The following is a 14,984-nucleotide window of genomic DNA, read 5'->3' on the forward strand; positions in this document are numbered from 1 at the left end:
TATGTTCCTCTTTTTTTTTGTTTATTCTTCTTAGGGAATTCCGTTTAACGTATCTTATAATAATCGTTTGGTGGTGATGAACTCCCTTCAGCTTTTTCTTGTATGGGAAGCTCTTTCTTTCCATTTTAAATGGTAGCCTTGTTGGGCAGAATAATCTTGATTGTAGTTACTTATTTTTTATCACTTTAAATATTTTGTGCTCATCTCTTATGCCCTGAAAATTTTCTGTTGAGAAATCAGCTGACAGTCTTATGGGGACACCTTTGTAGGTAACTAACTGGCTTTCTCTTGCTTCTTTTTATGATTTTCTTGTTGTCTTTAATTTTGGCCACTTTAATTTTGATGTGTCTTGATATGGGCCTCTTTGGGTTCATCTTTTTTGGGGCTCTCTGTGCTTCCTAGACTTATTTGTCTTTTTCATTCATGAAGTTAGGGAAGTTTTCAGTCATTATTTCTTCATATAGATTCTCAATCACTTACTCTCTCTCTTCACCTTCTGGTACCCAGATGATGTGGATGTTGTTAGGTCTGCTGTTGTCTCAGAGGTCCATAAAACTTTCCTCATGTAAAAAAAAAATGATGCTTTGATTGGGTGTTTTCTGCTACCGTGTCTTCCAAATCACTGATTTCAACTTCTGCTTTATCTATTCTGTCATTGACTTCTTGCAATGTAGTCTTCGTTCTAGATATTGTATTCTTAATTTTTCACTGTCTTTTCTTTATGATTTCTATGTCCTTTCTTTTGCTTAGTATCTTTTTTTTTTTTAATTCTCACTGAGTTTATCCATTCTTCTTCTAAGCTCCTTGGGAATCCTTATAACAATTGTTTTGAACTCTGTATCTGGTAGATTGCTTAGCTCTATTTCATTTAGTTCTTTTCCTGTAGATTTTTCCCATTCTTTCATTTAGTGTATTTTTTTGTATCCACATTTTGGCTGCCTCTCTGTGTTTGTTTCTGTTTATTATGTAGATCTACTATGTCTCCCAGTCTTGGTAGGGTGGCCTTATATAGTAGCTGTCCTGTTGGGTTCAGTGGCACATTTTCCCTGAACACCTGAGCCGGGTGACCCTGGACTGTCCTTTGTGTGGTTTATGTGAACCCTCCTGTTGTAGTTGAATCTGTATTGCTGTTGGTCTGTCTATTGTTGTGGTTTACCCTAAGGCTGGCTGACTGTGAAGAATTGACCTGATCCACAGTGCGTAAGTTGCTGTGTGGAGGCTGACCCCAAGAAGGGGAATTCTCCCTAGCAAGTCTGGTGCCTCCCAAGACCTCCCTTTGGGTGTGCCATTTGTGGAGATAATTGTATCATGCTCTCATGTGGTCTGAAGCCAGCCACTTGGTGTGTTGGCTCTGGGGCCTATTGGGAGGGACTCTGTTGCAGGTCAATTCCAGATGCTGCCTGTGATCTTCCCTGACCTACCTGTTAAGAGCTACAAAATGACACATGGTTGGTAGCTGCCTGTTTTTGGCCTGGGTGTGAATGGGAGGGGCCAAGATGCATACCAAGGCTGGCTGCCACCAGTACTGGGCCTGGGGCAGGTAAGCACAGGGCACCCTAATACCTGCCACCACTTGCCAGCTGCCTGTTAGGCTCAAGTAGTGAAAAGCCTTAAGCAGTACATGGATTACATAAGGCATGTTCTCAGTTAGTCACCAGGTAAGTGTAAGTGGTGTTCATCAGGTTAACAAAGATTTAAACTCAGCACCAGTGCTGGGTGTGAGGTCACTCAGCAAAAGTCTCTGGATAAAACGTCAGGTGCCACTTACCTGGGGTATGCCAACCTTTGGGGTAGAACTGGGTCTAAGGGAGTTGTCAGGGTGCAGGCCATAGAGTTCATCAGATTAGAACAGATTAAGATTTGGCCTTTCAGAAGGGTGATTCTGCCTAGGAATAGTGGTGCCTCTTAGGCATGTGGAAAGACATCCCTTGCCCTAAAGCCACTCAACTCAGCCTCTCCCTGTGTGCCTCTGATACCCACAGAGATTGCCTGGAATTCCTTGAGAATTTTTTAAAGATTTTATTTATTTACTTTTAGAGAGGGGGAGGGAAGGAGAAAGAGAGAGAGAGAAACATCTGTGTATAAGAGAAATATCAAATGGTTGCCTCTTACACAACCCCAACTTCGGACCTGACCTACAACCCAGGCATGTACCCTGATCAGGAATCGAACCAGTGACCTTTTGGTTCGCAGGCCTGTGCTCTATCCACTAAGCCACACCAGCCAGAGCTCCTTGAGAATTTTTAAAGAATGACTACAATGTAGGCCCAGGCTTGTTGCTGCCAGCAAAGCCCACAGCTGAGTGAGTTTGGCAGGGTGGGAATAAAGGTGTTGGCAGGTGGGAGTTTGTGTAGCTCTCTAGGCTCATGTCCCATGAAAGGGAGTGCTTGACTCAGGATCCAATGGCCACTATGTGCAGTGTGGGAGAGGGTCTCAATACATGGACATTGGTAGCTGTCCATCTGACCATGTCCCTGAAGTCACACAACTCAGTTTCTCCCTGTATGATGCTTGTACCCTCTGAGCAGCCGTCCCTCCACTGGAGCCCAGGGTGAGTGCCTGCAAGTGGGATTTTGTGCACTGGTTTTTTCAGAGAGTGCCTGGGTTTCCGTCAATCTTCCATCTCACCCAGGTGAATGGAATCCTCACTGGTTCTGAAAACCAGATGTTGTGTGCACTCTTCTTCTGTGTACTGGCACCCTGGGCTTGGAAGCCCAGCATGGAGTTGAGACCTTTTCCTCCTCAGGGGGAACTCTGCAGCTGAGATATCCCTGCAGATTCTCAACCTCCGTGCATGGACACAGGGCCAGCCATTTTTGCATTTCCACACTTCCTACCATTCTTGAAGTAGCTTTTTCTCTATATCATTAGTTATTTGTTTTATTTTTTAATTTTTATTGAATTTATTGGGAAGGCATGGGTTAATAAAATTATATAGGTTTCATGTGTACAATTCTACAATACAACATATGTATATTATATTGTGTGTTCACCATTCAAGTCTCTTTCTGTCACCATTTAACCCTCCCCTTCCTCCCTCACCCCCATTCCCTCTTGTAATCACCATATTGTTGTCTGTGGTATGTCATTAGTTATAAGACTTCTGTTCAACTAGTCTTTGGATGGTTATCCAGGTTGATTGTTTTGTAATGTAGTTGTAATTTTGATGTGGTCCTGAGAGGAGGTGAGCATAACTTCCACCAGTCCACCATCTTGGATCAGTTCCCTGAACATTATTCTTTTTGAGGCTATCCTTTCCTACTGTATACTTGCAATCATCCAACTTCCATTTTCCATTTCCTGTCCTATTCCTTCTTAGGAAACTCAGCCCAGGGTTCAAAATGTGATATCTGTCGATGAGGGTGAAATGATATTCAAGAAGAATGCCAGAAAAATCCTCAGGCCTTCAGGTAGCTTTTGTCCTTCATGGTCTTTTGAGGTTGAAGTTCTAAGTACCCTCAATGGGTTCTTAGTATGGAGAATAGTAGGTCTCTTTTGATTTGAGATTTTGGTTTTTTACTCAGAATATACTAAATCTGCGGTTGACCTTCGCCTGAAAGATGTGGGGCATGAAAGTGGCTCCTTGGGAGACAGAAGCAAATCTGTACCTGGCCTCAGTATGGATATGGTAACTACCTTTGTATTTCATTTGGTCACTATGTGAAATTTCATATATCTAGAGTTGACTTTAGTACCCGATAATCTCAATCTGTTGAATTCTTTACAAAAATGCAACATGAATCTTTTATTTTCCCAAATTCCTAAAGTAAATCTGGTTGCTGAATAATGTAAAGAAAAAGACTGTTTTCACTGTGTATTTTATCTTCTAATACATTGTTTGATATATGGTGCTCAAAGTAATACTTATTTTGATTAAAATGTAAACAGATGGGTGGGTTGGGGAAATCAAATGTGAAAGAGATGTTCTTAATCTTAATCTTTTATATTTTAAAAAGATGGTTGGAATATAGTCTATAAGCCTGAAATGGAAGGGACATAAAAATAAGGATATGTGCAGACATGTTCACATGACACCTCAAAACTTAGCAATAGTTACGGTTCCCGTAAAGGCAGGATATTGGTCTTTGTGATATTTTTAATTTTTATTAACTCTGAATCTGTATTGATTGCTTTAGGAAGAGGAAGAAGAAGAGGAAGAAGCAGGAGAAGAAGCAGAAGAAGAAGAAGAAGACATTGACCACCTGGTAAAGTTGCATCGCCAGAAACTAGCCAGAAGCAGCCTGCAAAGTGGCTCCTCTATGGCAAGTTGTGTTAGTTCTTTGGGCATACACATTTTGGGATACCAGGAGGGAAAAAAGCAGTTTCTTGGATCAGAGTCAGGACCTTAATTATGTAGTCACTCTTTCCAGGTAACCTAGATGCATTTGTTCCTATCCTCAATTTACACCTTAGTTGCTTACTACACAGTGAGGTGACTTCCTTAGCCTCTGCGCTAGAGGTTCTTACATCACTTAAGAGTTAGGGCTAGAGACATGCTTCATCACAGCTTTGTAAACAGTAACCTGTGACTCCTCCCATAAAAAGTTACTCAGGCCATGAAATGAGCAAGATCAGATTTCTTTATCAGAGTCCACCTCAAATCTCACCTTCAAGGGTAGTGAGTGTCATGAGAACGACCCTGGCAGGATTCATTGGCATCACAGTATGATTAAGGAACAACAAACAGTACCAATCAGAATCATGAAGTTAAAAGAACATTTAAGAATCAAGGCCTAGTTACTATGTATATGTATATGTATATTCAGGAGGAACAAAAGTCAAGAACCATGGTAATTAGAGTTTGTTCCTGCTCACACACAGGAAGAGAATAGCAGGCTTGCAGAGCTCATCATTACCTGAGAGGAAGATGTCTTTTTACCACTGGAGGGGTTTTCTCCCCAATTCTGACTCATTCACCTCTTTCTGTAGGCCTTGATAGAGCTAAGGTAGATAAAAGAAACTCACAGATAATTAAGGCACTTTATTTTAATTAGTATCTACTCCCTTCTAGTCACTGTTTTATCATAAACTTAGGTCCATCTTACCTCTATACCTTGCCCACCTTCTGGGGAAGTTAAAAATTAACAATTAAATGTCTAAAAAGAAGGGAATAAGGGAAGCTAAGAGCCTATGTAGTAACCTGAATGATTATGAAAGTGCTTCTAGATGTCGCTTATACTCTGAGTACGAGATTGTTGGCAGTACTGGCTTGTTGTAGGGACTTTTGAAACTTTTGTTTTATTTAGTGGTGTTTTTTACATGAGGAATGATGTGAGCCATATAGGTAGGGAATTATGCCTTTGCCAGATGTTTCTGAGTGCTTTATCTTTAGAGTACAATAGGCAGCACAATGAGCATCTATAGTGAAGCTGGTGATTTTGGGAACGTCTCTGTGACTGGCAAGATTGCCTTTTCCCTGAAGTATGAGCAAGAAACACAGACACTGATCATCCATGTGAAGAAGTGTCACCAGCTGGCTTATGCTGATGAAGCCAAGAAGCGCTCTAATCCGTGAGTGTTTCTAGAACCTGACTGATGCTTTGAGATGAGAGCTCAGACTCTGGCATCTATTTGGGAACTCTTGAACTGAGGTTATCACTTCCTGGGAGGACAAGGCTTTATGGTTGAGAGTGGTTAGGAGAGATATGGGAAAGGGACCAGGTTTGGGAAAATGCAAGAATGGCATGTGTAAGAGGGCTTGATGTGATATTTTAATTTCCTTATAGCATATGTATAATGGAGAACAGGGAAGTTAAGAAGGGGTTGAGAAAAGATGACGAATTACTCAGTACTCTGCTTGGTTTCTAGATATGTGAAGACTTATCTGCTGCCTGACAGGTCCCGGCAAGGAAAAAGAAAAACCAGCATCAAGCGGGACACCATCAATCCACTATATGATGAGATCTTCAGAGTAAGTATCTAGACCCTCAGAGAAAGAGAATGTGTTCTATCTTGGGTACTAATTAAGCTGTAGTTGTTCTCTGGCTACGTGGCTGGTTGACATGCTTTTCAGTGGTCATATCTCTGTCTGGGGATACACTCTGTGTATCTGTTCACATCATGACCTCCCAGAGAAGAGAACAAAAGTTACCTGGCTTTCTTGGATTATTGTGAAGCTGTAGATTCATTTGGCCACAAATCTCAGTTTAAAAAGTCATCTGGGAGATTCAAGATGACAGTAGAGTAGATGTTACAGTTACCTTCTCCCAGGACCATATCAAAATTAAAACAAAGCAACATTATAATCAACTTGAATATCCATCTGACAACTAGCTGAACAGAAGTCATAACTAAGGATATACAGAAGAAGCCATGTCAAGACTGGTAGGAAGAATGGAGTCACTAAAAGGGCTGGCCCCATACTCACGTGTGGCAGTGTCAAATCCAAAAGGATGTTTCAGCTGAAGATGTCCCCCCAGAGGAGTAAGGGGCCTCAAACCCATGCTAGGCTCACTAGCTCAGAGCACCAGAGTTGTGAAAAGGAGGCTACATAATATCTGGCTGTGAAACTAAGCAGGATTCCATCCACCCAGGTGAGATGGGAAACTGTAGGAAACCCAGGCATTCTCTTAAAGGACAAGCGTACAAAACATCACGCACATGTACTCACCCTAGGGGCCGTAGAAGGGATGGTGACTCAGAGGGGACCAAAGTCAAACAGGGAGAGATGGGATTGAGTGTCTTTAAAGGAAGGGCTGGAGGGATGCCGCCAACGTTCCTGTGCTGGGTCTCTCTTTTATACTGCCCATAGATGTCATTTTTCCTGGATGGAGCATACCCCTCCATATGGCATTAGCTGAGAGAGATGCACTATGTCCCCCACCTTACCACACCAAACTACCTGACACCCTGCCTTGCCAAGATCTCTCCTGGTGAAGAGATCTGCTTGCAGCCTCCAGCCTGAACCCATGTCGCAGTCTTTCTTGAAAAACTTTCAAGGAAGTTCAGGCAAACTCGGAGTGCCAGAGACACACAGGGAGATACTGAGTTGTGTGATTTTGGGATGAGAGCCATTTTCTCCCCCACACAAGAAGGAGCCACTGTTCCTGTATTTTTCTGTTCTCCACGATCCCACAGCATCAGCCTGGAGAAAGGCACAAGCCCCTCTCTGCCAACCCCCTAGGGCCTGCCACACTGCAGAGGTCTTCAGGCTTCAGGAAGGTAGCAGGTGGCCTTGGCATACTCTGCGACTTTTACTGAGTGGCTTCAGACCCAGCACTGGTGCCTGCTTTGAATCTGCATGAAACACTCAACCCTGCCTGGTAACTCACTGAGAGCCTGCCTCATGTAACTCATGTACTGCAAGTGGCTCTTTTAGAGGCTGAATCTAATGGGAAGCCAGCAGGCAGTGATGAGTTTTTGGATACCTTGGGGCTTTTGTTGACCTGCCACAGGCTCAGTACTGGTGACAGCCAGCCTCAGCACATAGCCTTGTGCCTCGAAAGAGAACCCAGGCACTTCAAGGACAGCTACCAACTGTTGATTGCCTTGCGACATATAACAGGTGACCTGGGACTGGCTATAGGCAGTGTCTGAAATTGACATGCACTGGAGTCTCTTCTATGAGGCCCTGAACCAACACATTGGTGGCTAGCTTCAGACCACATCAGAACATGACCTGATTAGCTCCACAGGTGGCACACTCAAAGGAAGGTCTCAGCATGCTCCAGAACCTGCAGGTGTGAATTCTGCCTCATGGGGTCAGCAGCTCATACACTGTGGTCGGGGCCAATGTCAAAGGCAGCCTGCCTGTGGGTCAACCCCACCCAGTCAGGCCAACAACAATCAACACTGAAATACAACAGGTGGGAGGTATCACATAACCTGTACAAAAAATACTCCTAAAACACCCAGCTCAGGTAATCAGGGAAGCTGCGCTGCTGAGACCCACAGACCACCTACTATATAAGATCACCCTACTAGTACTGGAAGAAATAGTATGTCTACTGAATACATAGGAACAAACAGAGAGGCAGACAAAATAGGGAGAAACAATATTGGATCAGAACAATTATAACCAACAAAATTGAAACTAATAAAAAATCTTCCAACAAGCAAATGTTCTTGACTGGTAGGCTTCACAAGTGAATTTTTACTGAACATTGAAAGAAAAATGTACATTCATCCTCCTTAAACTATGAAGAGAAACGCATATTAAAACCACAGTGAGATATTACCTCACACCTGTCAGAATGGCTATCATCAATAAATCAACAAACATCAAGTTCTGGCGAGGGTGTGGAGAAAAGGGAACCCTTGTGCACTGTTGGTGGGAATGCAGACTGGTGCAGACACTGTAGGAAACAGTATGGAGATACCTCAAAAAATTAAAAATGAAACTGCCTTATAACTCAGTAATTACACTTCTGTGTGTGTGTGTGTGTGTGTGTGTGTGTGTATGAAGAAGCCCAAAACACTAATTAAAAAATACCTACGAGATCTGTCCAGAAAAAGCCAGTCATTGTTAATATAATGGGAATGGTTCGCACAACCTTGATTTAACCTTTCAGCCAAGGAGAGTGTACTGGAATGCGCATGCATGAACAATGATGACTTCACTGTACTAATGAAGTGGGGGTGGTATACACTGTTGATGAGCATGTGTACTCTGTGACCATCACATTCAAAATGCTTGAGCAAGTAGAGCAACAAATCTGCATCAAAATTTTCGTTAAGTTTCAATATTCCTCTGCAGATACCATTCAGATGATTCAGAAGGCTGCAGCTATGGGCAAGTGGTGACTGGCAGCTTCATCACAACAATACGTTTGCTCATGCATCACATCTCATGCAGAGTTTTTTTGCAAAACATCAAATCACTCAAGTGACTCAGGCCCCACTACAGCCCAGATTTGGTGCCCTGTGACTTCTGGCTTTTCCCAAAACTAAAATCACCTTTGGTAGGAAAGAGATATTAGACCTTTGATGAGATTCAGCAAAATACAATGGGGCAGCTGATGACAATTGGGCGAACTGTGTGAGGTCCCAAGGTGCCTACTTTGAAGGGGACTGAGGCATCATTGTCCTATGTACAATGTTTCTTGTATCCTGTGTCTTCAGTAAATGTCTCTATTTTTCATAATACATGGCTGAATACTTTATGGACAGACCTCGTATATGAAGGACCCATGGACATGGACAATGGTGGGGAAATTGCCTATGGAAGTGGGGGGCAGGCTGCTTGTGGTATCAAAGGGGGGAAAATTGGGACAACTGTAATAGCATAAACAATAAAACATTAATGAAAAAAAGGAGTTCAACTCACTGGGAAAAAAAGAACATATGCATCTCGATGTTCATTCCAGCATATTTATAATAACCAAGATATGGAAGCAACCTGAGTGCCCATCGATATAGATGGCTGGGTAGAAAAATAGTGATACATATATACAATGGGATATTACTCGGCCATGAAAAAGAATGACATGTTATTTTTTGCAACAGCATGGATGGACCTAGAGAGTATTATGCTAAGTGAAATAAGTCATACTAAGAAAGACAATACCATATGATTTCACTTATATGTGGAATGTAAAGAACAAAATAAACAAACAAAATAGAAACAGACTTATAGATACAGAGAACACAGTGATGGGTACCAGAGGGGAGGGGTGTTGAGGGACTGGGTGAAAAAGGTTAAGTGCTTAAAAAGTGCAAATTGATGGTTACAAAATAATCATGGGGGTGATTATTACAGCATAATTATTACAATATTGTTGACTACATTATAGCATAGGTAATGTAGTCAACAATATTGTAATAACTATGTATGGTGCCAGGTGGGTACTTGAAATATTGGGTGGTACACTTGGTAAAGTATGTGATTGTCTAACCACTACTGTGTACACCATAAAGTGATAGAAAATGTTCAATAAAACTATAATTGAAAAGTAAAATTTAAAAAACATCATTTGGGATCAACAGTCTCTGGGCAGTTTTTTTAATGGGGAGAGGGGAAATGCTCCAGTGTTCTCTTATCCACTCAAGGAAAAATTAATTTCCAGGTCCTCCCATGGAGTATAGTAGGTTTTTGTGAAATGAGGTAAATGGACACTTTTAATTGAAGAAACTCATAGTGATTTAGGGACTAGAGAAATATGATATTTAGTACTATGGACTTTGGGACTGGTTGCTCAGATTTTGGAATAATCATTGCTGAGAAAATAGCATTAATCACCTTGGGTTTCTTTCTTTTTTTTTTTTTCCGCACAGTATGAGATCCCAGAATGTTTCCTGGCCCAAAGGACATTGCAGTTCTCAGTCTGGCATCATGGTCGTTTTGGTAGAAACACTTTTCTTGGAGAAGCAGATGTCCAGATGGATTCCTGGAAGCTCGATAAGAAACTGGATCATTGCCTACCTTTGCATGGAAAGGTAGTCTACTTTTACAACTAAGGCCTTTTGGATATGAAGTAAAATTGTCTGCTGTGTCTTCTCTGGGTACATTTTGATAACGTCTTTGAATGTCTGCTTTATAGTTCTAGCGCATCCTGCTGGAGTTTCTGAGCCTGACAGTGATTTCAGATGCACTTGTGTGGCCTAGCAAAGGATGAATCCATAGATTTCCATTGTAAAGTCTTTCATATGTGTGCCACAGTTTGCCTCCTAACCTTCCAGAGTCTCGGCATATTCTAACATCCTAACCTGCAACCTCTTCTCCAAGCTAACCTTTTGGGTGTATCCTAATCCGCACTCCTTTTCCAAGCCAAAATTTTCACTAAAGAAATGGGAAGTAAAACAATTTATGGAGTTGCAATTGCTGTTGACTTGGTCACACAGGTCAGGAAATGGAGATGGTACACCAGGTGAAAGTGTAGCAGTGTGCATAATAGTGCCTGGGATCTAAGTGCAGTCCTGGACTTGAATTTTGTTTCTGCTATTTGTCAGGTAGTTAAATCACCTACTACATAAAATAATTTAGGTAAGTCACCTAACTCCTGTGAGCCTTAGTTTCTTCATCCATAAAATGGAGATGGTAATATTCCTTTTTTGCAGGATTGTATGCAAAGTACCAATTACTGCCTGGCGCATAATGGACATTCAATAGGTTATTGTCATTATGGTCAAGATGGAATTGTTAAGGCAGAGATGGAACTTCTTGATTATCAGAATTGTTCAATGGAAAAGTTCTTCTGTTAAAATTTTTTACCCTAGCATTTTAAATGAAAATAATAAGACATAATCCATGGAATATCTATGGAAAGATAGAAAAGAAATTAGTGGTAGTGACTGACTCTGGGAAGAGAGACTGAGGTGGGCAGGCAATTTAGTTTTCTCTATATGCCCTTTTATATTGTTTGAACTTTTTGCTGTGTGTGTATGTATATGTATATAATTTTATATATGTATATAAAATATATCACATTAAAAATTAATGATAAAAGGATTTATATGTTCATGGTCCAAAATGAAAATAACATAGACATGTATAAGAAGAAAAGTAGGTTCTATTCCCTAGAAATACCCACTGTTTATTTGGATATCTTTACTATTTGGATATCCATATAAAAGTTTTGAATTAAGCAGAAGAGATGTACACATAAGAATTTACATTTTTTTTTCTTTTTGCACAGATTGGCTCATACAAACCTCATTGTGTAGATATATCTTTGTTTTTTATTTAACAATCTGTAAATTATAATGGACATAATTTTATGCTATGACTTATAAATCTCTCTCATTTTTTAAAAATTTATTTATTTATTTCTTCAAATACATTTGTCTCTGTCTTCCCACCACCACTTTCCCCTGCCCCCCTTCCTCCACCTCCCCCACCTCCCTCACCTCCCTCACCTCCCTCCCACAGTCCTTCCCCACTTTGGCTTTATCCATGAGTCCTTGATATACATTCCTTGACTTGACCCTTCCCTTCCCTTCCCCCACCCACACCTCCCTCCTTCCCTCTTGACTCTGTTGGTTTCTTTTTTCTTTCAATGTTGCTGGTCATATTTTCCCTGCATCTTTGTTTTGTTGGTTAGGTTCCACTTATACGTGAGATCATATGATATTTGTTTTTCACCCCCTGGCTTATTTCACTTACCATAATGCTCTCTAGATCCATCCATGCTTTCGCGAAGTGTAGTAATTATTTTATTCTTTCTGCTGTGTTGTATTCCATTGTGTAAATGTACTGTAGTTTTTTTCTTATGTTTTACTTTATTTTCTTTAATTTATAAATCATGTTTATTCTATTACAGTTGGCTCAATTTTTCCCCCTTTATCCTCCTTGACTCATCCTACCCCCACCCCCCACTCCCACAGTCAATTCCTACTGTGTTGTCCATGTCCATGGGTCATTCACACATGTTCTTTCTCTAGTCCCTTCCACTTCTTTCCACCATTGTCCTATTCCCCCTCCTCTCTGGGCACGTTCAGTCTGTTCCATGTTTCCATGCCTGTGGTTTATTTTGTTCATTAGTTTATTTTGTTGAATAGAGTACACTTATAGGTGAGATCATATGGTATTTGTCTTTCATCAACTAGTTTATTTCACTTAGCTTAATATTCTCCAGTTTCATCCATGTTGTCACAAAAGGTAGCAGTTCCATCTCTCTCTTTCTTTCTTTCTTAAATGCAGATTAATTTTATCTATTTTTTAAAATCCCAAAGTTAATTATAAAATATTGAAAAATTTAAAACAGTTATAAAGTCTCAACAATTAAACCAAAATTACACCAGCACAGAAATAATCAATTAGATCAATGAAATATAATGAGCAATGAGCATTCTAGAGGCAAACATATATATCTGTCTAACAATATATGATTAAGTTGATATTTCAAATCAATGGGTAAAATAAGGCTTATTCCGAAAATAAGGTGCATGGACCACTATTACTTGAAATAAAACAAATATAGAGACCTGTTTCACACATTATATAAGAAATATTCAGGTGAGATAAAAATCAATATGTAGAATTTAAGGAGTTTTATAAGAAAATAGAACTAATATTTTTCATGACCTGAAGTAAAATATTCAAACATTAAGCTAAAAAGTAAATATTGACATTATGACTATATTAAATATTTAACTATATAGTAATATACATATAAACAAGTTAAAGTACAAAGAATAGAAAAGTATTTGCAACACATCTAACACTTGGTTAATAGGGGATTTTATTTTGAAAAAACCTCTACAAACCTTTAATCAATAAATGGATAAAGAATACCAAAAAAGTTATTTAAAGTATTTTTTAAATAATACAAATAGGCAAGAAATATACCAAAACAGGTTTAGTTTCAACAAATAGTAAAGGAACAATTAAAATAACATCATTGTCAAAATCAGATTAATGAGTATTAAAAATATTGGCAATATCAAGTATTGGCAAATCTGAAAAGAACTGGGTATTCATAGAAACATTTTCTTCATCTTAAAGCAGTCCCTTTAGCATATTTTGCAGTGCTGGTTTTGAGGAGGTTTATTCCTTTATTCTTCTTTTTTCAGGGAAACTCCTTATTTCACCTTCCATTTTAATAGAGAGCCTTGCTGGGTAGAGCAGTCTTGGTTGCAGGCTTTTGCTTTCCATGACTTGGAATATTTCTCACCATTCCCTTCTGGCATGCTGTGTTTCTGTTGAGAAGTCAGCTGCTAGCCGTATTGGGGCTCCCTTATAAGTTACAACCTTTTTCTCCCTTGCTTGCTTTAGGATTCTCTGTTTGTCTTTGATATTTGCCATTTTAATGATGATGTGCCTTGGAGTGTGCCTCATTGGGTTCCTTTTGAATGGGACCCTCTGTGCTTCCTGGACTTGTGTGACTTTTTCTCTCCTCCAATTAGGGAAGTTTTCCATCATGACATTTTCAAACAGGTTCTCCATCCCTTCCTCATTCTCTTCTCCTTCCAGTATCCCTATTACACAGATATTATTACGTTTCAGGTTGTCCTGCATTTCCCTCAGCGCCTCTTCATTCTTTTTAAGTCTTTCTTCATTTTATTGCTCTTTCTGGGAGCTTTTTTCTACCGTGTCCTCCAGCTCACCAGTTAGGTTCTCAGCTTCATCTAACCTGCTTTTGATTCCTTCTACTGTGTTCTTCAATTCAGAAATCATATTCTTCATTTCCTCTGGTCTCTTATTGATAGTTTCTATGTCCTTTTACCTGCTGATATACTTTGCAGTAAGTTCCTTGTAGTTTCTCTGTAGTTTTTGTTAATTCTCTCTGAGCTCACTGAGCTCATTGAGCTTCCTTAGAACCATTGCTTGGAACTCAATATCTGATAGTTAACTTGCCTTTATTTCATTTGGGTTTTTTTGTGGGGATTCCTCCTTTCTCTTCAAGTGGGGCATATTTCTTTGTCTTCCCATTATTTGTGAGACTCTTCTCTTTTGCTTCTGATTCTTAAATTGATCTTTCCTGATTTTCTGACTTTGTGGTGTGAACTTCTATGATTGGAGACCACTGTCTTTACTTTCTGTATCTGCCTCTGATGATGTCAGATGTTGATCCTGTCTGGCCTTAGGCAGTCTGTTCAAGACTTCCAGTAATCTACTGTTTGTGGCTGTCTCCTTCAGCTGTTAATCTATTCTCTCTGCACTCAGCATGCTGCCTTATACAGGTCAGGGCAGAGCAGAGTCCCTCCTGGGGTCAGGGTTATTGGGCCCTTTCATATGGGGTTGGAGACCAAACTGGGATCCCACTGGCTACACTCTCTGTTCTCTCCACAAAGCCTCCATCCCCACTTTCTCTTCAAGTGTCGCCAGACCTCTTTGAAGCCCCTTTAGCCAGGGATCTACTGTCTGTGGCTGCCACTCTGCACTCAGCTGACAGCTTAGACAGCACAGGGCGGGGTGGAATCCCACCTGGGGGCAGGGGCTATGGGGTCCTTTGATGCTGTTGCTGCTCAGAGGGCGTGGTTTCTGCCTGAGCAAGATGCCTGCTTCTGCATGGGGAATGAGTGAGCACCGAGATCCCGCCAGCTTCTCTCTCAGTTATGTCCCCAAACCCTCCTTCCCCAGTCTCTCCTCAGGTGTTTATAGCCTA

The 14,984-nt window shown here is 40.5% G+C and overlaps 1 protein-coding gene across 1 annotated transcript in view; it reads left to right on the forward strand.

Annotated features, from left to right (window-relative positions):
• The window catches only part of SYTL4 (synaptotagmin like 4), a 111,056-nt gene that overhangs the window by 76,373 nt on the left and 19,699 nt on the right, over window positions 1-14,984 (forward strand). The window contains exons 8-13 of the mRNA XM_054587904.1: window positions 3,320-3,410; window positions 3,525-3,628; window positions 4,137-4,262; window positions 5,333-5,511; window positions 5,809-5,911; window positions 10,213-10,374. Coding sequence (XP_054443879.1) covers window positions 3,320-3,410; window positions 3,525-3,628; window positions 4,137-4,262; window positions 5,333-5,511; window positions 5,809-5,911; window positions 10,213-10,374 — 765 coding nt within the window. The remainder of the gene's footprint in view (window positions 1-3,319; window positions 3,411-3,524; window positions 3,629-4,136; window positions 4,263-5,332; window positions 5,512-5,808; window positions 5,912-10,212; window positions 10,375-14,984) is intronic.

This window comes from Pteronotus mesoamericanus, unplaced genomic scaffold, assembly GCF_021234165.1.
Source record: "Pteronotus mesoamericanus isolate MK-2021 breed Mesoamerican mustached bat unplaced genomic scaffold, CSHL_Meso_final scaffold_12, whole genome shotgun sequence".
Taxonomy (NCBI): Eukaryota; Metazoa; Chordata; class Mammalia; order Chiroptera; family Mormoopidae; genus Pteronotus; species Pteronotus mesoamericanus.